The following is a 27,899-nucleotide window of genomic DNA, read 5'->3' on the forward strand; positions in this document are numbered from 1 at the left end:
TCAGAGTAGCATTTTGGGGATGAAAGAACTTTAGTCCAGCTCCCACAGTTTTCTCCTATAGCTATTTTCCATTTATTATGATCATGTTGTATTATGTTTATTATGTACAATAATGGAATAATACAATCATATCTGAGAATGGTACCTCTTCAGTTCCCTTCCACAAAATATTTCATTGAGTATGTGGTTAAAGTTGAATCTTGGGGTTACAGTATTTCCTTTCTTTGTTTTGATAAGGTAATATATGGAGAGTGGGACTTGGAACTCAGAAGGCCTGGGGTAAAACCCTGCCTCTGACACTGCCTGTGGGACCCTGGACAAGTCACTTAACCTAGGTCTTTCTCTGCTTCCTTATCTGTAAAAAAGGGATAATAATAGCACTTATTTTTCAGGATTATTTTGAAAATCAAATAAAATTATATTTGTAAAGTGCTTTGCAAACCTTAAGAACTATATAAATGCTAGTTATTATTATTATTATTGTTATGCTGACTTTCAGAATGAGCTTTCAATAAGTCAGGTAACTAATCTATGCCTCTGATTTTTAAATGAAAAACATATATTTACCCAATCTTCCTAAGGTGCTTTGAAAATGGCAAATTTGTCTCTATTAGAGTATGTATTTAAAAATTACATCAGTACCAAAAATATTGATAAAATATTAAAAAAAAATTTTAAATAGTTTAAGATGCCCCCAACTATTAGACAATAAGAAAGGGATTAAGTAAATTAGTTGAGCTGATTTAATCAAAGTAGAACCCTTCGGCCAGCAGAACTGAGAGTTGAGTTATTGATTTGTAGCAGAAGAGAAAAGCGATTCTCTCTCCTCCCACCTCCTTCCCGGTCCCCCTTCCCCCCCAGCCACCCCCCAGCCACATCCGGGGTAAGAAGTGGAGCTGTTCGGTTAGCACTGGAGAGAGGGGGGCCGGCCAAAGAGTGAAAAGAGCTGCGCGCACGTGAGGACAAAAGTGGAAGCCTGGGATGCCTGGAGACTTTGGACCGACCGAGGAAAGGAGGGCCGGGGCAAGAAGGGGTTAAGAACCTAGCGGGCGTGAGCCCTCGGGTCTTCAGCCTTCCCGCCCCATCCCGGGGCGCCCCGCCACGGCCGCAGCCCCGAGTCTCGGGCCAGTAGTTGGGGGGACGCAGGGAGGGACGCCATCCCGCTGCCGGCCGCTAGAGGGCAGGTCCAGCCTCGGCGGAGAGGAGGCGGCGAGCGGGCGGAGACGGTTCAGCAGCAGCCTCAGCAGCAGCAGCAGTAGCTGTAGCAGCAGCCACGGCCACGGCCACTGCCACGGCCAGCGCCGCTCAGCTCGGGCTCCAGTCCCAAGTGCCCCTGTCCTCAGACTCTGACTCCGCAGGTTGGAGGGGAGCGCAGCTCCAGGCGCGGGGATGTGGCCGCTTGCTCGCAGCCTGCTCGGTGTCCCGGCTGTGCTTGCGCTTCTTACCTGCTCCCTGGGTAAGTAGCGGGCGGCCCGGGGCAGTGTCGAGGAGAGACTGAGGAGAGGAGGCGGGGTCCCAGGGCTCGCTTCCTGCCCGGCCGCGGAGCCCCGGGAGGGCGCGCGCGAGGCGCGGAGCCCCGCGCTCCCGGGGGCAGCGCTGCCCGACTCGCGAGTCTGCTGGCAGTCCCGTCCCGTCCCTTCCCTCCCTCCCGGGCTGCCCAGGGAGGGCCCTCTCCTGGCCCCGCTGCTTCCAGGTGCAGCTCGCCCGCTCGACTCTGCCGGGCTAGGCTGACTACCGCCACCGCCGCCCTTCTCCTCCAGCCCCCAGCCTCCCCGTCCCGTCTTCCTTACTGGGAATCCCCCCTCCCCCCTCCTTAGTTTCCCCTGCCCTCCTTTCCACCCCTAGAGAACTTGACCTTGGGCTTAGAGTCGCTGGGGGTGGGGGGGGGGGGGGGGTGCTCAGTCCCACCAGAAGAGCCGGTGTCAATGTGGAACTGCAAGAAACTTTAAAAAGGGAAACCGGTTGTGTGATCCCCGCCCCATCCTCCTCTTTCCGCCTTCCTTCCTCCCTTCTCCCTCCTCTACACCCACCCAATAAGTTGGAGGCTGATACTTGGGTGAGAGGAGATGATTCACTCCACAGCAGGAGGGATCTCTTCTCTCCCCGCTGCTCAGCTCCACGCGCTTCGGCCCTCGGGTCCCCTCCCTCCTTAACCCTTCCTGCCACGGTTCTTGGGTTGGCAGGAGTCCCACTGAAATGGTGGCACCCAGCTCCGCAGGGAGTTCCTTTTTATCTCCGTGGGCTCTTAGGGGAGATGCTTTAGAGCCCTCCGGGACGTTTGTGCGTTTTTAGTTCCCAGGCCAAGGAGGTGAGAAGACATTAACCTACTTGCCAGTGGAGATGGGGGTGAAGGTGGGGAAATAGGAGGGGGAGCTTCCCAAGTAAGGTCTTTTGGAAATTAGAGACTCCTTTTGAAAATAAGGGTCATATTCTGCAATATCTTCACCTCTCTCCTTCCAGCTCACAGCTTTCTTTCCATTCCGAGAGTATTTTATAATTAAATGCTAGTGAAAAAGTTGAAAAAAAAAAACATTACTATTGTGAGCATTGTCACAAATTGGTGAAAAGTTTGCAATACTTTCATTTTGTAGAGTAATAGAGATATGTTTCCTTGCTAGGAATGAGGGCGGTATTCTGGTTCTTCCCCCACTCCCCCGCAGTAGTGCCAGAAAAGAGGAGTGTTAGTGTGTTTAAAATTTGTGTTGGTTTGAGCCTTTAAAAATGCAGCAACTTGAGTTTTTAATCATGGCAGCATGGTGCCGTTTAGAAAAAAGATTCAGTATCTTACTGCTGCTGTTTGGCCCACTGACACCAGTTATACTTAGATTGTCAACCCTCTGAATAGGGACTACATTCATCTGTACTGTTACTATTTGTGTCATTCTCTAAGTGTTCAGTGAGTGTGAAATAATAGAGGGATGATTAATTTGTAATTAAATGTTAACATGCATGATTAATTAATCAACAATAGAATTAAAACTGGCATAATACTTTGGGTAGAGAAGGCTGTATGTGATGGTAGAAAAAAGATGGCTTTATCAGGAGATTTTCTTAAAAGAGGAAATATTATTGATCATCATTCTTTTCCTGGTAAATGATAAGGTTGGTAGTTTAGGAAAATGACTAGGTGACTAGTTTGTTCATTGGCTTATTGCCCAGGACTTGCTGTTACAAAAGAAAAGGGCTAAGGAATGGGGGGAGGTTGCAGAAACTGCAATTTATTATTATTATCATTAATAATAATTGCTGCTACTACCACTCCAATTGTATATTTTACTACTAATAATACTAATAACTGACTTTAGCTAATGCTTTCTGCATAATGACCTTGTGGGGTAGATTGTTACAATATAAAGTGCATATGTATATAAAACGTTTATATAACTATAGTTCTCATTAGGAAGCCAATCAATTGTATTGTCAGTTTTCTCTAAATTTGATAAAAATATTAAATATTATTAAAAATCAACTGAACTAGCACTCGTTGAAATAGTGCTTTTAGTGAAATTATCTGATTCAAATAATAAACAAAACTGTGAAACATGTTAGAAGGTACTTGTGAGACATTTCAGCTTTTGGGAAATAGCTTTGATGATGACAGAGAAACAAAGCAGAACTAGTTCCCACTAAGGCAAGGTTTTTGTTCATAATAGCTGACATACATGGCTTTATTAAAGCCTTTGCATCTACTGTTTCTTGATCTTCAGAACAATACTGTAAGGTAGGTAGTACAAGTGTTTGATCCCTTTTTTTTACTGTTGAGAGAACTCCTGACTTCCCTGGCTGCCTTCAAGACTCTACTCAAATCCCACTTACTGCAAGAGTCCTTTCCTGATCTCCTTCCCTTCCATTCCTTTCCCTTCCCCTCCATTTCCTCTGAGTTTACCTCCCTCTTATACTATATATAGCTTGTATGTCCATAGTAGTTTGCTTGCCATCTCCTCTATTAGACTGGGAGCTCCTACAGAGCAGGGGGCTGTTTTCTGTCTTCCTTTCTAACTCTAGTACAGTGTCTAGACTCTAGCACATAGTAAGTGCTCCTTAAATTCTCTTGAGCTGCCTGATTGACCGACTGACTGAGAGGTGATTAGGAGAATCTTCTTTCTGGGTTCAAATGCTGTGTTTCCTTAGCCACATCATGGCTTCCTCAGCTGAATTTTCTGCCCTTTTATTGCAGGGTCTAAGATTGCTGGAATTTTTGAGGTGGGGCTCTAATTCATTTGTTGATTGGACCTGGGGTTGTTGGAAGACTGGTTCATTCCTCCTTTAATATAGCACAAATGCCTTGCCTGATTTAGCAATGAGTTTGCTTTGGAAATTGCAATATCAGTGGTTTGTCCCTGTCAAACCACTGAGAATGGCAATAAACAAAGGCAGTATTTAAATACCATCCTTATGATTTGGAGCTGAGAGATTCCAAGGCTCAAAATGTATCTTTTCTCTCACAAGCTTTGGACTGTATCCTTTTAGCTTTCTAATCCCATTCAGGGTTGTCAAAAGCAGAGATTCAGCAGGTCCAGAAGGATGAAGGACAAGGAATTAAGAGACCTCTGATCCAACAGTGACTGACACTAACTAGTTTTGTGACCTTGAACAAGGGACTTGAGGATCTTAGGTTTTATAGTTAGAAGAGATGTTGGCAAGGGTATGACGATAAGTGTTTAACCACTGACTCTCCAAAAACAGCATGAAGGATACATTTAAAAGTTAAATCTGCATTGTTAACATTTTTCAATTATGCTCTTACACCTAGAAAATCAAAACAACGATAAATCTAGCCCTGTTTTTGTAGTGTTGCTGATCTCTAGAGGGATAAAGGATGTCACTGAAAATTTAGCAATAGGTTTTCATAAGCTGGTGGGGGTTAGCTCCAGTACACTCCTGGATGTTGAAGATCACACAGTTCAGTCAGCTCACTTAAGAGATGAAGAAATTGAGATATAGAAAAGTGTAATGGCTTGATCAAGATCACAAAGGTAGCAGAGCTGAAGAAATTGAGGTATAGAAAAGTGTAATGGCTTGATCAAGATAACACAGATTAGCAGAGCTGAGATTCAGAACCAGGTCTTCTGATTCCAATTCCAAATTCACTGGGCTTACCCTTGCCTTTTCATTGTACTTTGGAACTGAGTTTCTGATCTCTAAACAATTCTTACCTATTATTCATATGAAAAAGGTGGAATGATGTTGGCTAGGCTGTCTATCAGGTGGGTTCAGATTTGGGGAATTTAAAAAACCAAAGTACTTAATATATGTATAAATGGATTTATTGGCCATAGGATTTAGAATGGGAATTTCAATTCTGAAGTAACAAAGGAGCTTGTCTGATCCAGAATGTTAATGGTAAAATAAAAGGCACTAGCTTTTTGGTAGTTTAGCTGGCACAATGAATAGAATACTGGACCTGAATTCAAATGTGCCTTCTGATACTTACTAGCTGTGTGACCCTAGGCAGGTCATTTAACATTTACATGTTGCAGTTTCCTGGACTGTGAAATGGAGACCATAACAGCACCTACCTCCCAGGGTTCTTGTGAGAATCCAATGAAATAATGTTAGTAAAGTGCTTAGCATAGTGCCCAGCACATAGTAGGTACTTTAAAAATACTTCCTTCCTTCATGACTGTTTTCCTGCCTAGCTTTCTGCCTGCCTTAATTTCTGTCTTCCTTCCTCCCTGTCTTCCTTACTGCCTTCCTGCCTTCCTTCTTTCCTTTCTTCCTCCCTTTCTTTTTGCCTTTTATCTTTACCATTCAGCTCAAACCCTAATGGAGATGCTTTTCACCAAGCTTACCTCAGTGGGGAAAAGGTATGTAATTAGAAATCATAAGATAACTTAATAGTTATAAATACTGAACTGAACTACCAGAAAATGTAAACAATTTAGAAATAAGAACAGTATTTATCTTAATGCAGTTTCCAAGTTTTAGCCAGAGCAAGATGATTTAAGCTTTCCCTCAAAATGTATGTTTACAAAATGGATCATGGTAGACATAGCGGAAAAAAAAGTAGTCTTTTATCTAAGTGATTACTATGGTAGAGCTGCAGGTTTTGACAGAAGAATGATTAAAAGTACCATTAAATGAGATTAAAATTTATTAACCTTCTTATTAAAATAATTAATCTCTTACTGGTTTTCACCCTCACAAAATGCAACAATGTTATGTTCTTCTAGGGATATGACTAATTTCCCCTCCTAAAGGAATATTTCATGAAACTCAAATTATAATCTATTTTCGTTATCTTGCTTTTCTGCAAGAAGCTCTAGGCTCTTTATATATTACATCAAATAAATCTTCACAACATTCCAATGAGCTAGGGGATAAATTATTGTACTTAGTTCCTAAGGTGAATGAGATACAGGGAAGCAAATGACTTGTCCAAAGGCCCAAGTGATGAGGAGGTGACTGAGCAGAGAATAGTCTTGTGTCCAGTACCTGTGGTTCCCAGTTCAGGCATTTATAGAATCAGAATTGGAGAACACCCCAGAGGTGTCTAGTTTACCTCATTGCTGAACAAAGCTCTCCTCTGCAGTCCAATGAGAGGGCATCCAAGGCTGCTTAAGAACCTCAAATGGACCAGTACCCCTTGAGTCAGCCCATTCTAATTTTGGAAAGCTCTAATTCTTTGAATGTTTTTTCTTATATCAAGCCTAATTTTTTCTCTTCATAACATCAATTGATTTTAGTTGTACTTTCTGGGACCAAATAGAATAAGTTTAATTCTAGGTAATAATTCTTCAAATACTTGAAGTCTACTATCATATTCTCTTCAAGTCTTCTCTTCCCTAGGCTAAAAATCCCTAGTTCCACCAATCCATCCTTTACCATCTGATTTTCCTTTTTGGACCTTCTCCAACTAATATCCTTCCTAAAACATGGTATCCAGAACTGAACTTATTGCTCTAGATATGGTCTGACCAGGGGAGGATCTGTCACCTTCCTAGTCTGGGGCATTAGGTCTCAACACAACCTAAAGTCACATTAGCTCTTTTTGTCAGTCGTGTCACATGGTTCACTCTCACTGAGTATACAATATGAAACCCTTCAGGGGTGGGGAACTTGCAGTCTTGAGGCCATGTGTGGCCTTCTAAATCCTTTAAGTGTAGCCTTTTGACTAAATCCAAATTTTAAAGAACAAGAACAAATTTATTCTTTAAAATTTGGATTCAGTCAAAAGGCCACACTTAAGGATCTAGAAGGCCTTATGTGGTCTCAAGACTGCAAGTTCCTCACTCCTTTTTCAGACAAATTTTTGTGTAACCATGCATCCCCCATCTTGATTTTTTTGAACCCAACTGAAAGATGTTTACATCCACTCCTATTAAATTCATCTTATTAGATTTGGTCAAGTGCTCTATCCATTCAAGATCTTTATGGATACTGTCTGCAAATTTGATAGGCATTCCATCAATACATTCATTTATGTCGTTGATTAAAATGTTAAACAATCCAGGGCTAAGTACATATCCTTAGGGTATTCCAAACTTCCTTCTGAACTGACATTGAAACATTAATAACTGTTCTTTTGGGTCAGACTATTCAACTTGTTCTGAATATATCTAACAGTATTGTTGTCTAGCTCTAGCCCACATCTCTTTATCTTTTCTGCAAGAACAGAATGAGAACCTGTGAGAAATATTTGATAAAATAAAATTATATGACAGCATCCCTATGATCTAGTGACCCTACCATAAAAGAAAATTAGGCTAGCCTAGAACAGAGGTTCTTAACTCTTTTTTTTCATGAACCCCTTTGTTAGTCCCTTATCATAATAATGTTTTTAAATAGTTGAAGGAAATGCTAAATTTCAATTGCAAGTTAATAAAAGTAAAGATATAATTTTTTCTTATTAAAATTCTCAGATCTCTGAAAATCTATTCATGGATCCATGTTAAGCCCCTCTGATCTAAAGTGACCTATTCTTGATGAGGTCAAACTGGTCCTTTATGATCATAGCTTCCTTCTCTAGATGTTCACTAACCATCCCTTTAATAATACATTATAGATTTTTTTCTTTAGGACTAGAAGTCATGCTTACTGGTCTAGAGTTTGCAGACTCTGTTCTCTTCTAATTAGGCCATTTGATCTTCTCTGATCTTCTGGTATCTTTCCTGTTCTCCATGATTTTTCAGGGGTCCCTGGCCATAATGTCATAGTTATCATGTCTGCCAGTTCCTTCAATTCTGTAGGATATAGTTTGATGACTTGGACTCATCAAAAGATAAGTACTCTCATTATTTCCTTACTTACCTTTAATAACAACTCTCTATTGGCCTTTTTTGTTCTGCCCTTTCCTGTTCAAAGAAGCCTTCTGTTTGGCAGAGAAAACAGAAGCAAAATAAAAGTTAAGCAGCCCTTCCTCTTCTTTGCAGGTTTCCCCCCATTACTGTCCCATTGTATTTAATCTTTGATCCTCCCCTTTAACTACAAAGAACTTGACACCCCCTTCTTTTTACCCCAAGTTCCCTGGCTTTAGTTCATGTTGAGCACTAGACGTTTAGTCAGGAGGACAGAGGTTCAAATTCTATCTCAGACCGTAGGCAAGTTGCATAACATCTCTGTACCTCAGTTTTCTCATGTGTAAAATGAGGGGGTTGGATTCAATAGCCTCAAATGCCGTTTCTAGCTCTAAATCCATGATCTTCTGAGTTCATTTTTGAGTTTCCCATTCTTTTTGAGGTAACTTTCCCCATTGAATGTTATGTCTTAGGTTCCTATCTATTCTTTCTCTGAACCCTTTGAAATCTTCTTTCTTAAAATCTAGGGTATGTGTCAGACTATACCCAGCATTTCTCTCATCTGTCACAGATTTTATGATGGGAACTTCCCTCTAGGTTCCCAATATTTCCACCACAGTGGCCAATTATTTATTATTAGTGAGAATCAGATGCAGAATAATTTTTTTCTTTATTGGTTCCTCTACCATTTGAAAAATGAAATTATCATTCTGTAAAATCAAGAAGTTATTAGCTGTTTATGCTTTTGGCAGTGAGCAGGAGGAGGAGGAAAGGGAGAAGGAAAGGGAAAGGGAAGGAAAGGAAGAGGAGGGGGATGAGGGAAGGAGAGAGAGAGAGAAACACACTTACAGATGGATGTCTGCATAATAGCAATCCTCCATTACTGAAATCCCCCATCACTAATATTATCATGCCTCTATGCTGCTTGTTTTTTTTTCCCAAACTTTTCATCCATTTCCTCTTTCTTCCTAGGTAATCTGCAATAATTGTTTTTTTCTGTGTCCTTTGATCTTCACCCAAATATAATCCAACATGCTTTCCCCTCCCTTCTCGTTTCTGGATTTCTTTATAATTTTATATCTTCTTGATATAATTGATATATATATATATATACACACACACGCATATATACTTATATATATAATGATATAATCATTCTTGGTGCTTATGTTTCAACAAATACTTAATTGATTAATTAATACACAAAGCTACCCTTCCCCTTCCCATTCCAACCCACACAACTTTTACCTATCCTTTTACTTCTGAGTAAGATACACTCTTTGAGTACCTTCTTCTAGTCATGGTGGCCATCCTACCATATCTTAGTGACATTTACAAGGTCACATTGATGTCTACATTAGAATTTCTAGCTCCCCTTGCTGGTTACTTTGTGGATTTTGTCATAGACATCTGAAACCCTGTGTTTTGTTATTGTCTTCTTTTTAAAATTTTTTAAAAATTTTGTCTCCTGCTTATTTTTGAATTGTTTCTATTGACTTGTATGTATATAAGTTGTCAATCTTCCTGTTTCTTTCAGTTTAAAGCCCTTTTTTCAGTCAATTTAGATTGGGGATCTCAAGCCAATGGGTATCTGACTCCTTGAAGCCCCTCAAGTTTTAATTATGTAGAAATATATCCTATACTAGAACACGGGGTTGAATAGTATAAGATGAAATTTAATAGAGATAAATATAAAACCTTCTATGTGGGTTTAAAACTTTAGCTTTGTAAGTGCAGCATAGCAGAGGCACATTTAGAAAGCAGTTTTGCTGAAAAGGTCTTGGGAGGGCAGTAGGGGGCTAAAAGTTCAGTATGAATTAATGAAGTGATAAATGATAGCCAACAAAGCAAATAACTTTCAGGAATGAAGAGAAGTAAGTCTTTTGTACTCTGCCCTGGATAGTCCACAAATAGAATTTTGTAGTCTGGTCTGGCATTACATTTTAGGAAGAATATTGATAAGATGGAGAATGTCTAGAAAAAGAAAAACCAGGCTAAGAAATGGCAGGCTTAGGGAACTGGAATTGTTTAGCCTGGAGAAGAGAAAATTTAAGAAAATATGATAGTCGTCTTCAAGTATTTAAGAGAAAGAAGAGGGAATAGATGTGTCTTCTTGGCATTAGATAAGATGACTTGGAGAAGTGGGTTCAAATTGCCAAGAGGAAGATTTAGGCTGGATATCAAGAGGGAGTGGGTTCATATTCATTGTTGGTCTTCAGGAAGAACCAAATTGACTGTCACTTATCAAACATGTTGTAGTGGAAATTTCAGTTTTGGGGCAGTTTCTGAACTTCTTCCCAACTTTAAAATTCTGTGATTCTTTCATATTGTGTTTCATTTAGAAGAAGAGGCTCTCAGATGAGCAGATCTTTTTTTTTATTCTCTTCACTCATTACCATAAGACCTTTTATTTTGATCATAATGCTTTCAATAAGACACTTACATGTTGAGTTAATTTAAAATTAATGTTAGGAATTGTCATATCTCAAAGCATAGTTTGTTAACAACAAAAAAAACAAAAACAACCAAACATTTGACTCAATAGAGTATAATTCAGCTTTAAAAGTTCTTCACCACCAACAAATATCTCAACCTGATATTTAAAGTTCTTCACCACCTGGCCCTTTTTCACCTTTCCAGTCTTTCTATACCTTACTTCCACCTGCTTACTAAGATCCAGCTTCATTGACTTTGTTGTTATTCTTCATATACCACATTCCATCTCCCACCTCTGTGTGTTTTTTTTTTTCTGACTGTTCCTTAGACTTAGAAAGGTCTTCTTCCTCAGTTCCATCTCCTGGCTTCTCTAGCTTCCTTCAAAAAGCTCGAATCTCACCTTTTCCAAGAGCCCCTTCCTGGTTCACATTCCCCACCACTACCCCTCTTCAGTACTTCTTCTGTACCTCAGATTTTCTTTCATTTATACTTATAAGTAAGTAGTTATGTGCATGCTGTCTCCCTTATTAGTGAGTCCCTTGAGTTTTTTGATTGGTTCTACTACTCATTTGGTTGATGGCAAGGTTTATGTTTTTATTTTTCTTTTAATCACTTAAGCCAGTGCCAAGCACACAGTCAGTCAGTCAGTCAGTCAGTTTCTCTCTCTCTCTCTCTCTCTCTGTATATATACACACACATATACACAGATATAAAATTAGTTTTTAACATTAACTAAAAGATTTTGGGTTCCAATTTTTTTCTCTCTCTCCCTGTCTTCCCCCCTCCCCAAGCTGGCATGTAGTCTGATATAGGTTATACGTGTATAATCATATTAAACATATTCCCTCATCAGTCATGTTGTGAAAGAAGAATCAGAAGAAAGGGAAAACCCATGAGAAAGAAAAAACAAAAAGAGAAAACAGTATTTTTCAATATACATTCAGACTCCATAGTTCTTTCTCTGGATGTAGATAACATTTTCCATCATAAGTCTTTTGGAATTATCTTAGATCATTGTATTACTGAGAAGAGCTAAGTCTATCAAAGTTGGTCATTGTACAATGTACTGTATACAGTGTTCTCCTGGTTCTGCTCACTTCACTCAGCATCAATTTATTTAAGTTTTCTAGGTTTTTCTGAAATCTGCCTGCTAAGATGAGCAATTCCTGGAAAAGAAAAACAAAGATTTCCATGATAGTATAAATGGATGAATGCTACCCTTTAAAAATGTATATTTAAGTTTGAAATTATTGCATTAGACCTCACACACAATATATGGCAGCCAAAAAAAGTTAATAATATGTTATATCTTATTGAAAGGCATAGGGTCTGGAACAAGGGAGGTAATAAGTCACATCTTTTTTTAGCTCTGGATATCCCACGAGATGGAAAGTATCCAGGAGGGTAAAAGTCCATAGCCTTGTGCTGTACTTAGAGGTATAGTTGAAGAAAGTGGGGAACTTTTATCCAGAAGAGAAAATCCAAGGGGAACTTGATAGCTGTTTTCAAATATCTGAAGATCTGTCAGGTATTCAACTTGTTCATCTCAGCCCCAGAGAACAGAATTGCCAACAGTGGGTGGAAATTTCAAAGAGGGAGATTTTACCTTGGGCATCTTATCCAGGTCCCCTGAAGAAGGCTGGATGCTCACTAGTTGGGAATGGTTGTAGAGGTGATTCTTATTCATTTGTGGCTCGCACTATGGAACCTTGGCATTTCTTTTATCTTTTTTTTTTTTCCTGGTTTATTTATTTGTTTTGCCTTTTTTTTTTTGGAGGGTCATTGGGGTTAAGTAACTTGCCCAAGGTTACAAGGCTAGTTTTTTTGTATGGATGTTAAGTGTCTGAGGCCCAACTGAACTGGGGTCCTCCTGACTCTGGGGCCAGTACTTTACTCACTGCGCCACCTAGCCGCCCCCCCCCCCCCGTTTATTTATTAAAATTTTTTTTTTCTTTTTGGAGGAGAAAAGCAGGGCAGTTGGGGTTAAGTGACTTGCCCAAGGTCACACAGCTAATAAGTGTTAAGTGTCTGAGGCTGAATTTGAACTCAGGTCCTACTGACTCCAGGGCTGCTGCTCTATTCACGGTGCACCTAGCTGCCTCTCAGCATTTTCTTTAAACCCTTAGAATCTATGATTCCTCAGTAAGACTCAATAGGAGTTAAGCCCATGAATACTCAACTATGGGTACTGATTGAATATGATCTTTCTAGTTCTTTTCCTTTGAAAATAAAACAGGAAGTGATTTTGTAAAAGGGAAAAGCATAATACCTTAATCTCATGTTTACTCCTCTAATGGTCATTGAAAATAAGAATCTGGTTTTAGTGGCATTTGCTGTCATGGAGGGTAATCAGCCCTGAGGAGGGACTCTGTTCTTGAAATTCTGTCCTTTTAAAGTTAGGGCAATGAATTTTGACTGTTCAGAGTTTTGAGTCTGTTTTGTAGTTTCTCTGCTGATTCATTACCATGTTAGAGAAATAAAATCTTATAGTTATTAAGTCCAGCTCCTTGGCCAGTGGGTAAATCTCATTTTTTTTGGATCTGTCTTCTTAGTACCTACCACAATGCTTCTATCATGTAGTAGACATGTAACAATTGTTATTTGACTGCCTGATCTACAATATTTTTGAAAGCAGTTATCTAGCCTTGAACATTGATGTTGTCAGGGAATTTACTATCTCATAAGGTATTCAATAGCTAGCAATTATATATAGTGCTTAAGGTTAAGTGCTTTCCATGATTTATCTCATTTGATCTTCACAAAAATCCTATAGTGTAGGTGTTATATCCATTTTATAGATGGGAAACCTGAGACTGAGATTGGTTAGGGAGATTGCCTATGGTCACACAGGTAGTGTGTCAAAAGTGGGATTTAAATTCAGGTCTTCCTGAGTCCAAATTCAATACTCTGTCCACTATGCCAACTAGGTGTCTACGTTCTTAGACACTTTCAATTATAGTGATGTTTTCCCTCATAGTTAACCAAATTTTGTGTCCCTGTAACTTCTACCTATTGGCCCTTCTATTAATTTTAGATAGATGGAGCATTTATTAAGCACTTACTTACTTACATGTACTAAGCCCTAGGGATACAAACAGAAGAAAACTAGATGTTCCCAACTCTCAAGGAACTTACCTACTAATGGGAAAAGATACCATATAGAAGTCAGTCTGAAAGACAGGGCAGGGTGGGATAAGGAAGGGTCCCCTCGTGGGGAGGGAGGCTGTTGAGGAAGTGGAACTGTCTAGAGATTAAGGAAGCTGGTAATAATTTGAGCATGGGTGGAGGTCTTCAAGAAATGATGGTTTCTGCCAGGGACTCAACAGTCAGGAGAGCAGGGCTCGTTTTCCCTATGGAGTCAAGAAGAATAAGCATTCCACATAACAGCCCTTTGGGTTAAAGGCCACTATTATTTTAGATAATAAACATTTTACTACTTGGGTATTTACTTCATGCCATCTGTAAAATGTAATGGCCTATTTGCTCTGCCAAGGAGTTGTGAAGTTGACTGAGTCAAAGTTTGTAAGATCATTTTGGAGTCTCAGATTGTGTAGATGCTATAGGATCATGATTTGAAAAACTTACATTTTGGGGCGGCTAAGTGGTACAGTGAATAGAGCACTGGCCCTGGAGTCAGGAGGACCTGAGTTCAAATTCGGCCTCAGACACTTGACATACTTACTAGCTGTGTGACCTTGGGCAAGTCACTTAACCTCAATTGCCTTACCTTTCCCCCCTCAAAAAAACCAAACTTAGATTCATTTACATGTATATGTATATGTGTGTATATATCTGTGATATTTTTGTGTAATATTCACGTTCCCAGAAAGTTATTTGTAAGTTTATTTTTTTTTAAATGAACCCAATTGTAACTGTTCTAGAGGAACTTACAATCAGCTTGCAATAATTTGTAGGTTAAAAACTTATTTTAAATAATTTCTTTTTTGGTAATGAACACCCTTCAGTATTTTAAAAGATCTTTGGTTCATGGTTGTAGGCATTCCCTCCATTGCAGTGTTTCAGTACCTTTGAAAACAATTGCATGAGTTGTTGGGGCTAAAGGAAAAACTGTTACCTAGTGATGAGTCATCTGGTAATATGCACATTGTTGGGACTGTCATTCTTTTCCTGGGAATAGAATTTGAGTTTTCTGAGCTTTGTAGAACCTTCTAGAACTCAGGCTAGGATGATATAAACTTTGAGAACCCTGGGTCACCTTCATCCCATACAAACACCTATGTAGCAATGTGACAAAATAAAGAGAACACTGAGCCTGGAGTCAGGATGACCAGAGTTCCAATCAGAAGCTTCCTAGTTGCTTAAACCTGGGCAAGTCACTTAAACTCTGTCTGCTTCAGTTTCCTCATCTGTAAAATGGCGATAACAAGCACACCTACCTACCAGGATTATTTTGAGGATCAAATGAGATAATATTTGTAAAGCACTTTGTAAACCATAAAATACTATATAAATATTAGTTATTATTATTATACCATGATAGAGCATTGAAATAAGACTTCAGTGGAAGTGTATGACAAATAATTACCTCCTAATTTTTTTTTTTAGTTTGAATTTTTGCATATTGGGTCATTTGAAAGTGAGAGCACACTTGTATTGTGCTAGTATTTTCAGGAAGTTTATATTGTGTTGTACAGGTCACAGATATGACAATTGACTATGGAAAAATTTGAAATATAGGGCATCTTTTGCCCTTTTTTTTTGGTTAAAGTTATACTTACCTGTCAATCCTCTGTTCTTCTGAAAATAGTGTTTTAAAGGTTTCTAACACACTATCAGTGAGCTGAAAATTCTCCTTGTTTTCAATGCTGGCCCTTTTCCAGAAGCAGAGTGATTGATTTAAACATGATCCAAATTAGAGAAGCAAAGTACATATTATAATCATATTCTCATCTTTAAACTCAGATATTTCTTTTTTTTGTTTTTGAGTCTTGTTACCCCTTGATGTATAGGGTAGCTAGAAGATTTTCTGAAGAGTATACTATAAAATGAAATTTTGCAGAAATTCATTTTCCTGCTGACAGTGAATTCCAGATGGAATGAGGTCAAAATTGGACCAAGAGTGAGTTCAAAGGGAGAAGTGGTTTTGTCACAACCTCTCTTCCTAGTCCTGCCTCCTGTCTCCCCTGTTTTGTTCCATTCCTCCATGCTTTCAGGTTGTCCTCCTTGTCAATACTGTTGCCTGGTTAAGTTACCACAGATGAAGATCCCCTGGAGCTGGAAAAAAGAACTTCCTGACTCCCAGCTGATTGCTTCATTCTGTTCCTGTCTGCCTGGAGCCTGAGCTGTGCAGCCTTTAAAAATGCGAGTTCTTATTAATATGTTGGCATTTAGAGCTAGAAGAGACCATTAAATCCAATCCCCTCCTTTTAACAGATGAGGAAACTTAAACAGACATAGACTACTTTGTCACTTGCTCAGGATCACACAGCTAGTAAAGTTCTCAGGCCACATTTGAACTCAGGTCTTCACTTCAAACCCAGAACTCTATCCATTGTACCACCTGTTTTCAACCCAATAGCATTTTATTTTTCTAGTCTTCATTATCTTTTGATCTCTCCTTTGATCTTTTGACATTTTTTTTATTGTACCCCCCACCCTTCTTTTGTGACATTTTTTCTTCCCTTCCCTTTCTGGTACTATTCTCCCTGGTCCTTTATAGCTCTGATAATTTCTACAATCTCCTTTCTTTACCTACTGTAACACCCTGGGCCCTTATTACTCTTTGCTTGAAATATTAGAACAGCCTTCTCACAAAATTCCTTGCCTCCAGTCTTATATGCTCCCTACATCAAAAAAAAAAAGCCTACCATTGCAAGATTAGTTATTCTAATGTTCTGGTCTTATTAGTGTCTAGCCTCCTATGCAAATATTTTCAATCAGAGGATTGGACTTAGGTCTTTCTGACACTGACCTGGTGCTACACCACTTTGCCTTCTTCCCCAGCATGTAGACTTTTGGTATTTGGAGAGATGTTGGCAGTTTTTTGCTTCCAAGGCAAGTAAGCAAATTTTGCTATTGTGTAGAATCAATGTTAGAGAATAAATATGCATGTCTTTATCAATTTGCATGGAATTTTATTGTTTTTCTATATGTTTCTTATATGTATATGCTCTGTACGGTAGCTCTTTGGCATAGGGCAGATGGTTATTCTGATATACTGAGTCAGAGTAAGTGACTTGTTCAAGGTCATGTGGCAAGTCAGTGATGGAGCCAGCATTAGAACTTGCGTCATATGATGCTTGGTCTTATGTTCTTTTCTTTTCTTTATGAGGTTAGGGATAGAGACTAGACCTTTAATTTTTTTTTTTTTTAGTATAGAGAACTCCCAGGTGAGGAAACTCCCTCAACCAATGCAAGTCAACACCTTCCCTGCAATTGATCATTTTAGAGAGTTGACTAGAGAACTAAGAGGTTAAGTGATTTCCTGAGAGTCTCATCACCAGTATGTGTCACAGGTGGGACTGGAACCCAACTCTTCCTGGTTCCAAAGCTGAATTTTATCCACTAAGCTATAATCCTATGGGGACTGTGGGGGAAAAAAATTGTATTATGAATTATTCAGAGTTGATGTTAATCATTCTTTTTTCATATCCTAAAAATTGAAATCCATTAGCACATTCCAGTGGAATTGAAAGGGATTTACTTGGAATTGGAGAAGGAAAATCATAGATATTAGAACAGTAGGAGATAACTCAGGCTATGGGTTTTTGTTTTTTGTTTTTCTCATTCTCTGTTCATGCAATTTAATGTGCAGGCCCTCCATCTCACACTTGGATTATTATATTAGCCTTCTGATTGGGATCCCTGACTCAAGCCTCTCCCCACTCTCCATTCAGCTGTCAAATTGATTTTCCAGAGGTTAAGATCTGACCTTTTTTAACCCCCTTTCCCACCATTCAATAAACTCCCTACCACTGCTATGCAAATATAAAATCATCTGGTTGGGGTTCAAAGTCTCTTGTAACCTAGTCCCTTGCTACTTTTCCAGTCTTCTTATACCTTACTCACTCCCCCTTATTCACTGACCTTATGTAGCAGCAAGCACGCTAGCATACCCAGGAAGGCTGTTAGCACAGGTTCTTTGATCTGCATTTCTAAAGTAAAACTAAAAAAAAAACCAACTCAAAAAACTCCCTACTTTTAATCAAACATATATTATTTACCTAGTTCAGGGGAAAAAGTCAGCACCCTGAACTTCAGAGAAAATACAAACAGAAGTTATAAGCAGATAAAAAGTACAGAGAAACAGACCAACGGATAGGGCTTTCAGCTGTCTGACCATTACATCAATACCTAGTCAGTTACCAGATAGAAACACCAACATCTGGGTTTTTAAAGTGGGACGGCTCAACAGCTGCCCAGAATCTCATCTGACACAACTCTTCCCATGAGTGAGCCCCAAAGCAAAACCTCACATCAGGGTATATATAGCCTTCTCAGGGTAAGAGAATATCACAAGCCTCATGACCAGTGCACTGCCCAAGTACAAAGTAACAAGTTGTGGGCATTCCTGAAAAACAAGTCTCCCACCACAGGTTCCATGTGACCATATTCAGCCTATTAGGGGGCAGAGTTTATTTTCAAATTAGGGAAGGTCCTCAAATTCATTTAAGCCTATCAAGAGGCAGGGAAGATCTTCAAATTCCCATTTCCATTACACCTTGGCTTCCTGGAACATGCATTCCATTTTGCATTTTCACTGACTGTCCCCCATTCTCAGAACTTTCCCTTCCATCTTTGCCTTCTGGCTCCCTTCAAGGCCTAGGTCAAATCTTCCCTTCTACAAGAAGCATTTTTCTGATCCTTCTTAATGCTAGTACCTTTCCTCTGTTGATTATCTCCAATTTATCCTGTATCTTGTTTGTGCAGAGCTGTTTGCATATTGTCTCCCCTAGTAGACTGTGAGCTCCTTGAGAGCAGGGAATGTTTTTTTGCTTTTCTTCTTTCTTTTTCTTTTGCTGGGGGAAGGCAAGGCAATTGGGGTTAAGTGACTGGCCCAAGGTCACACAGCTAGTTTTGTCTGAGACCAGATTTGAACTCAGGCCCTCCTGACTCCAGGGCCGGTGCTCCATTCACTGTGCCACATAGCTGCCCCTTTTACTTTCTTTGTATCCTCATTACTTAGCACAATGCCTTGCACCTAACAGGAGCTTCATAAATGCTTGTTGATTGACTGATTTTTCTGACTCTTGTATGCATAGAAAGAGATAGAATTAACTTGGCTTGGCTTCTCCTGCCGTGATCTCACTCACTTCTGGCTTGCTGACCTTCTCAGGCAGGTGCATGTTGGCTGAGAGGGAAAGGGAGAAAATCTGGTGCAGGAGGATGGGGGTGAAGAGATGGGGTAGACACGCGTGTCATCACAGCGTCGCCTGGCCACCACTTCACTTGGTTTGTAATTCCTTTGTTGCCCTGCTTTCTCTTCCAGGCATCTAATTGTCTACTAGAAAATAAGCTATGGAGCTTACGTATCCCAGGGTCTAAGGTACTTTTCAGAACACGTTGAATTAAAAATTAGAAAGCTCTGGAGAAAGGAGACTTGGGCAAGACACTAGGAGATGTGTTTTTGACATAGTGCTGAGTAATGCATCTTCTAACTAGGTCGCAAGAAACAAAGTAATGCCCCATAGAACCCTTTTCCCTCAGTAACTTTTAAAGAAGTAGTCTTTGATGCTAACTACCACCGAAATAAGTGCCCATGACATTGACAGCAGCACGAAACCTGCCTAAATGCTCAGAGTGTACTTATTTTTAGGACAATCTTTGATCCCAGAGCTTCAGGATAGTCAGTCTATTTTTGCTTCTGCTGGAGAGCAGATAAGACCCCCTCATGTTGACAAGGAGAAAGGTGAGGTGCTAATTAGCATAATCTAGTGCTTCTTTGAATTTAATTTGATTTATAAAATGATTATCAGAATTACTTGTGAAGAAAAATCAAGAAAACAGCAAAAATAGAGTGATGAGGGGAAAAAAATCTTACTTTTCATAAGGTAGAGGTGAATTTATAATGGAACAAAAAAAGATAACTAAGGGAGGTTATAAATGATAATAGAAATAACTGACATTTACATGGTGTCTTAGGGTTTGCCAGAGAGAGAGAGGAAGGCTGAGAAGCACCCTGTTCCTGCTCCCCTTGGTCTTCCTGCCTCCTGACGTTACCCGAAGAGTTCTTAAGCTCTGGGATCAAACCCTGGTCGAAAAGCATACTCCATTCTGAGTATTTTAAAATTTTATTTAGATTAAGGAAGTGTAAGGGTAGAATTCATTAAATAATTATGTTGGTATGGAAACATTAATCCTGTGCAACCATTTGTCTTCACAGGACCAAAAGTTTTCTTTTTTTTTTTTTTCTTCTCTGGCCTGGAAAAAAAATATCCTGTGTTTGATTTTATAAAAGGTATTAGAAAGTTCTTTATATTAGAGAGTACTACATAGAGCTATCTTGATACAGATATTAATGAGTACTATGTGGCTTTGATATGACTAATATCACTATTTTAGACAATTTATAAATTTGATGAAAATGATGTTTTTATGGTCACAGCAAAAAAAAAAGGACAAAGGTAAGGACAATTTTGCTTAATTCCTTCTCTGAATTTTAATCCATGTTGATGTGAATCTTTAATAAGTAAAAGTCATTTTGGAAGGCTATTTCAGTTAAAGGCATTTGTATTTTTAGGTAGAAGCAATTTTACTTGACTAAATTAAGCCTTTTCTAAGTGAGGAGTTGTTATCTGTATTATTTCATTGTGAAGGGGAATATTTGGAAAATTCATTTGTATCATTAGCCAATTTTCCTTTCTTGATAACATACTGTAAAAGAATTGCACCATCAGACAAATGATAATAGAATGAACTTACATGAGGCTTTGCTAAGTGATTAATAGAAGTCCACTCCAAGAAAGATCCTGGTTTTGCCTCTTTTGAGCCCATGTTCTTTTTTTCTTTCTAAAAAATATTTAGTATTTTATTTTTTTTGCAGTTACATGTAAAAACAATTTTTAACATTCATTTTTAAAGCTTTTGAGTTCCTGATTCTTTCCCTTCCTCCTCCCGCTAACCCCCATTGAGAAGGCAAGCAATTTGATATAGATTATACGTGTGTAGTCATGCAAAACATTTCTATAGTAGTCATGTTGTGAAAGAAAACATATACAAAAAAATTCAAGGAGAGTAAAGTAAAAACAATATGCTTCAGTCTGTATTCAGACACCATCAGTTCTTTCTCTGGGATGGATATCATTCTTCATCATAACTCCTTCAGAGTTGTCTTGGATCTTTGTATTGCTGAGAATAGTGAAGTCATTCACAGCTGGTTGTCTTACACTATTACGGTTACTTTGTATATAGTACATGTCACTTTGCATCAGCTCATATAAGTCTTTCTGGGTTTTTCTGAGAGCATCCTTCAGCCCACATTCTTCAGAAACTTTGTGTTGAGACTTGTTTCTTTTACAACTAATTTGACCTGCCCAAAAGTGAAGTAAGGGTGAATGCTGATTATAAGATGATGAATCACTGTGGATGTTAAATTAAGAAAATTATATTTCCCTATTAACGATAAAAATTTTATAGAGAAATTAAAGTATCTTAATTATTAAGCTACCTCTTGAAAAATCATGTCAAGGAGCAGTGTCAGTGAGAAACAAATATTTGATTAACCACAGTCTTCAAATGGTTCAAATTGGCAGAACATCCCAATATCTGAAAAGTTGACTTTAAGTAATTTGTGGTGCTGAACAAAGTTGTTCATACAGCAGTTTATTTTTCTATATGACATGTATGTTTGTTAACCATATTTATGACTCTTTTTTGGGTATAGTCTAGTACTGTAAATATGGCTAATAAATAAGTATGAGTAAACATCCTATAAGAGACAGGTGGCTAGATAGTGAGCTGGGCTTGGAGTTTGGAAGACCTGAATTCAAATCCAGTCTCAGACACTTACTAGCCATGTGACCCTGGGTAAGTCACTTAACCTCATTTTGCCTCATTCACTAGAGAAGGAAATGACAAACCACTCCAGTATCTTTACCAAGAAAACCCCATGGACAGCACTGGTGTGTTATTGTCCACCGGGTCAGGAAGAGTTGGGCATGACTGAAAGGCTCTACGACAAGAACAGCAGCAACCAGCACCACCACCACCTATATCAGATGCACTGACACCAAAATTGAAGTCATCCAAAGCAGGACTTTAATCAGAGATCCAATGCTGGGTTGGCAGGCTTTCCGTCTGAATACTTAAGTTCAGGTTTAGATTTTGCTGCTGCCTTCTTCATACTCTGAGTTGGTTTCACGTTTTCTCTCTCTCTCTTTTTTTTTTTTGTAAAACCAGGGAGTAGCTTCTGTCTGTCTTACTGAGATTCAGTGAGCAGAGTGACTTACTAGTCTAGATAAGTTGAAAGAAATGTAGAGCCTAATAATAATAACAGCAGGCAGCATGGTATAGTGGATAGAAAGCCTGCCTTGAAGCTAGAAAGACTTGGTCTGTGGTTCCACTTCTTATACATACTGACTGGGTGACTCCGGGTAAGTTACTTAACCTTTCAGTGCTTTAGGCAACTCTGCTAAGACTTTTAGTTACAGAAAAGGTACCAACCTGCACTGGTAGAGGGAATTCTCTCACCTGGGGCTTCTCTATACTAATGAAGTTACAAGTCTAGTCTCTATTTCCCCAATGATGCAAGAATAACTCTATCCTATGCTGTTTGAAGCTCACAGTAACCCTATGGTGAAGTATTAGAGATGTCTCGAGCACTCTGTATTATCTCCACTTTAAAGATGAAGAAACTGAGACTGAAAAGGTTATGTAACCCCTCCAGGATCACTTAGTGAGGTGGCATACAACCTAGGACTTCTTCATCACGGTGACCTCCAAAATGAGGAGGGAAATCCTGGAATTAACCCCAGGTTTTGAGAGGCTTGATCATCAAGAGGAGGATGGGAATAGGGTTCAATTCTCCCTCTGCCCTCCCTTCTTTCTATTCTCTTCTTCCCTTCCCCAGAGCCAGCTTGTCTCTGATGACCCCTTAAACATTTCTCTTCTTTTCCCTTTCCTCTTTTTAGCCTACTAGGGGCTGGGCTGGGCTTGGGCTCTTCAGTATGCAAAATTCCCCATGAAAGTCAATCAAGCAGATTCCCAGTTATATAGGAGAAGGTGCTTCTGGCCACTAAGAATTAAAAACAAAAACCAAAAAACAACTCTACCATAGTACAATGAAAAGAGCATTAAATTAAAGGACCTGGTTCAAATCCTGCATCTAATTTACTATCTGTGTGACTTCAGGAAACTCATGTAACTCCCCTAACCTGAGAGGTTTGGATTATATAGCTTCTGAGGTCCCTTCCAGGTGATAGGCAAATCATATAACCTCTCTCAATCTCAGTTTCCTTATCCATAAAAAGGGGATAACAACATGTATATTGCTGATACCTGAAATTCTACAAATAAAGATTATTTTGGCTAAAGGCTTCCTGTCTCTGTTAAATTGCACATTGACTTGACAATGCTAACAGCCTTACTATACTATATAGTAGTCCTGGGGAATGAGGGTAAGGGAGAGGAAGGGAACAAGCATTTATATAGCACCTACTACATGCCAGGCACTATGCCAACTGCTTTACAAACATTATCTCATTTGATCCTTACAACAACCCTCTGAGGTAGATGCTGTTATTATCCCCATTTGACAGTTGAGGAAACAGAGGCAAAGAGAGGTTAGCCTTAACCAGGGTCACACAGCTAGTAAGTATTTTATGCCAATTTGAATTCAGGTCTTCCTGACTCAAGGCCTAAATCTCTATCCATTGAGGCACAATTGCCTTAAGTCCTGGTTCTTCATCAACTGTCTGGCTTCCTTTTTAGTTTAGTTTTTTTGTTTTTTTTTTTGCTGACATATCATGCTTCTTACCTACGGCTATACTCCAAGGCTCTGTTCTGGGTCCTGTTTCTTTCTTTCTCTACACTCTCATTTGATAACCTTATCATCTCCTAGATACATAAATCTGGGTGTCATCCAGCAGAGGGTATTTATTTATTTATGCATTTAGTTGTTCTCTCACTCTCTCTCTCTCTCTCTCTCTCTCTCTCTCTCTCTCTCTCTCTCTCAGAGTTTTAGTCCTGTATTACCAACTGCTAGCATTTCAAATGGAATGATTATTGCTATTTCCATCTCAACTTATGGAAAACAGAATTCTTTCCTTCCAAACCCAAACCTCTTGATTTTAAAACATCTTTTCAGTCTCCCAGTTGCCCCTAAATTCTCAACCTTTTATTATTCTCAATTCTTTGCTGTCCCCTCACTTCTTATATATAATCATATGTCTTCACAGTATTTCTAGCATATGTTCCCCTCTCACTATTCACATAGCCACACAACCACCACTTTAGTTCAGGCATTCGTTGCTTCTTGCTTAGATTATTGCAATAGCCTTCTAATTTATTGGTCCCTTTGCCTCAAGTCTCTCCCTACTCCAGTCCATCCACCATACAGCTGCCAAAATAATTCTTCCTAAGAGCAGGTCTGACTGTATTACTCCCTTACTCAATAATACCAGTGTCTTCCTATTGCCTTTAAGATAAAATATAAGTTTTTTCCCTTTTTCCTTTGCCCCTCATTTTTATTCTGTGTTATGTCTTATAAAAAAAAAAAACATGTTTCTTATAAGCAACAGATCCTGGGGCTTTTCTTATCCAGTCTGTCACTTAAAAAAAAATTAATGGATTTCTTAATCCATTTAAATGTAAAGTTATGAGAGGTTTATATTTTCTTCCATTTGTCTCCAATATTGTCTTTTACTTTGAAATTAAGATTTACCCCCCTCTTCCTCCTGCAGTATCTGTAGATACCGTACTCTGTCTCCTTAGTTATTTTAGCTTTATCGATTTTAAAGCAATCCCTTTTCTACCAGCTCTCTTCCTTTCAACTTCAAGCTACCCCCTCTTCTTGTTTGTTACTACTTCTTTTCCTAATTTTGGAGTTTTGTTTATTAGTTTCTTTTCATTTCTCTTTTTTTACCAACTGCTATTTAAAATTAAAAAAAACCCTCACAACCTGACCTCTGTCTATCTCTCCAGACTCATTCCTGAATATGGCATTAAATTCTTCCAAGCCTCTATGGTCCAGTCAGACTGGTTTTCTTTTTGTTTCTCTGATACTCCATCTTCCACCTAATGCCTTTGCACTGCCAGTCCCCCCATGACTGGAGTGCCGGCCTTTTTCATCAATCCCCTCTTTGCCTTCAAGATTCTTTTTTCTTTTAGGATTCAGCTTAAGAACCATCTTCTATATGAAACCTTCCCTTGACAACCCCCTATGAAGTGCTGGTGCCCTTCCTTTCAAAATGACTCAGGAAGAGAGAGTGAGGCCGATGACTTTGCTCAGCTCTGCCTCACTTAAATGTAAGTCAAGACATTACCAGTGATGTCATTGGTCCTCTGACAAAAAGGAGGCAGAACAATAACAATAACAAAAACAAAGCACCACCACCTTGTATTTTGGTTTCGTGTCTACTTGTATATATGTACAATAGGATGTAAGCTTCTAAAAGGAAAGAACTCATTTTTTTCTTTGTATTCCTAGACCCTACTGTGGTCCACTACCAGAGTTGGTGCTTGATAAATTCCTGTCACTCAGTAATTTACTGCATCTTAGTATGAATGATAGCTTTATCTGATTATTCTTTTAAACCAAAATGTGATATAAGTATCCAACCAGACATAAATCGACTGGTGCACATCAGAGTGGAGTAGGGAGGTGTCTGCAGGAGGGAATTGGGCAGTAGGAGAAAAAAGAGAAGAAAGGATATAAGAGGAATGGAAGAAAAGATTTGTTTTGAAGTAGGGCTAACCCAGACACTGATATCTACTCTGTTGCTGTAGCCTAGTACAAATGCTTACTTTCTAGCAAAATAAAGCAGAACAATGCAAATCACCTGCAGTGCTTCTGGGAAAAAAAAACCACCGAGTAATTCAGGTGTTCCTTGTTCCCTTTACCTGCCTAATTCTTTGTTTGAATCCTCATCTGGCTTCCTATTTTTCCCCATAGCATTTTACATAAGTTGAATGTCTCATCGTGATTCTCTTTAATGCAGAGCCTAGATGTTTCTCTAGGGGCATCTCTATCTATTTATGGGCTCTGACTCAAACTATTTCATCATTCTAAATGGGGAATAATTTTTAATTCATTCCTTTCCTCTGGCCCTGGCATCACTCCGCTAAGGGCATTCTTAACTATCCTCACTGTGTCTGTTAGCTGTAACTGGACTGCCCTGCTAAACCTCACTCTCCCAGAAGACTGAAAGCTTGTTCCAGGTCGAGTGTTATTGAATGCCATGTTCTGGCATGGTCTGTGGGAGCTTGAATATTACTGTTCTGCAGTCTGAAGAATTCTTGTGCAATTAAGAAGGCATTGAAGTAAAGGTTTCTTACATGGGAGTATTTAGTGTGATTGTTTGAGTGTGGATGTATAGGGTGTCTCAAAAGTCTTTGTGAAGCTTTAATAATTTAAATATGTATGTGCTATATTGCATTATATAAATTTAGTGGTAGGTGTGTGTGTAGGATTTTTTTTTTTTTGCTTAGGAGCCAAGGTGTGTTGGCTTCATATCAATGAATAATTTTAGTTTCAGAGATAAAGGAAAACAGAAGTGCCTGTCTACAGCAATGCAGCTACTTAAATGCCAAATTGCTCACTGATTTAAAAAAACAGCAACCCCTAAAACAGAGAGAACAAGGGTGTGTCATTATAAATAATAGAGGTGTTTCAATTTCTAAGCTTAATTCTGATGAATGTGAAAATGGTTTTAATTGCTAGTTTTAATGAAGAAATATGCCTGTGTTTTTTTTTTTCTCCCCAGCTTCTGCTGTGACTGCTGAAGATGTAAAGAAAGATGCCCAGAATTCACAGGTACTAATTCTATTTGTGAAAATATTCTCTTTGTCTGAAATTCTTCAAAGAATAGAAGATGAGGATGTTTTTTTTTTCTTAGACTAATGTGAAAAGGAGATTAGAAAGTGTTTGAAGCCAGAGAATTTTAGACCTGGATAGATCATTTGGGATCAAGTGCCTCATTTTACAGATGAGAAAAATGAGGCTTATGAATATGAAAGGGCTTGTCCAAGGTTCCATAGCCAGGACCTGAACCCAAGCCAACAGTCTTTCTCCTTTAGCACACTTCACCAATTGCCTTTTACTCGTCACATTTATTATTTTTTTAAATTAATAGTCTTTTATCTATGTAGATTAACTAGCAGAGAGAATTGTAAGATATGTGCTTAGTTAATGTTTGTTGAAGGTAGCTAGGTGGTGAAGTGGCTAGAGCACCAAGATTAAAGTCAGGAAGATTCATCTTCCTGAGTTCGAATCTGATCTTAGACACTACTAGCTGTGTGACTCTGGGCAAGTCACCTCACCCTGTTTGCCTCAGTTAAATGGGGTCACAAAGAGTCAGATATGACTGAAAGGATTGAGCAACAAAATGTTTGTTGAATTTGAATCCATGGCAACACTTTCAATGTCCATAGATATGCTTCACTTAAAATGCTTCTTTCCAGAATAAAAGAACATCTACAAGTATGAAATTCATTTTAAGAAAGAGTTGATTCCACATACTCAGGAATTTCAGGAATTTGATTCTAATTTTGGTACTGTATTTAAAAAAACTCATAAGCTTACCCTACCTTCTCATTTAATTTTTTTCAACCTATTAAATATAGATGCTACTACATCAGAGGGGCTTTGTAAGTCTTTAGCAGTTGCCATTTTGAAGATGGCAGTGCAAAGATATGTTTAAGAGGGAGAAGAACTGCAGAAAGCCTCAGAATTATTATGTTAGATGCTGTTAGGTTAGAAATAGAATACCTTAAACTATACAGAGACATGTTTAAAAATAAAACCAAACCCAAGAAGAGGGGATTACACTTTTTTATAGATTAAATTGTATTCATTTTATAAATTAATTTGCCCTTTTGATCACTGTTTAAAAACCTCACTTTGCTAATAATTTTCATGAGGGCATCGTGATATATCAGTTTAGGACCTAGTGGGAAATAAATGGTATTTAAAACATGCTTTGCTTTGTCATTAATTCAAGTACAATTGATTTTTTTTTGAGACTAGTTCTCTTTCTGCCTCCCAGGCTGGAAGTGCAGTAGCCACTTATGGGCACAATCTCTTATTTTTCTACATGGAAGCTTTAACTT

At 38.8% G+C, this 27,899-nt stretch overlaps 1 protein-coding gene across 1 annotated transcript in view; it reads left to right on the plus strand.

Moving 5' to 3' along the window:
* The first annotated feature begins 73 nt into the window (after positions 1 to 73).
* The window catches only part of B3GLCT (beta 3-glucosyltransferase), a 127,357-nt gene continuing 99,531 nt past the window's right edge, over positions 74 to 27,899 (plus strand). The window contains exons 1-2 of the mRNA XM_069080270.1: positions 74 to 1,456; positions 26,555 to 26,604. Of these exons, the coding sequence (XP_068936371.1) occupies positions 1,390 to 1,456; positions 26,555 to 26,604 (117 nt within the window). The 5' untranslated portion in view covers positions 74 to 1,389. The remainder of the gene's footprint in view (positions 1,457 to 26,554; positions 26,605 to 27,899) is intronic.

The sequence above is a fragment of the Petaurus breviceps genome, unplaced genomic scaffold, assembly GCF_028583685.1.
Source record: "Petaurus breviceps papuanus isolate PSGF00001 unplaced genomic scaffold, PetGlider_PUasm1.0 91133, whole genome shotgun sequence".
NCBI lineage: Eukaryota > Metazoa > Chordata > Mammalia > Diprotodontia > Petauridae > Petaurus > Petaurus breviceps.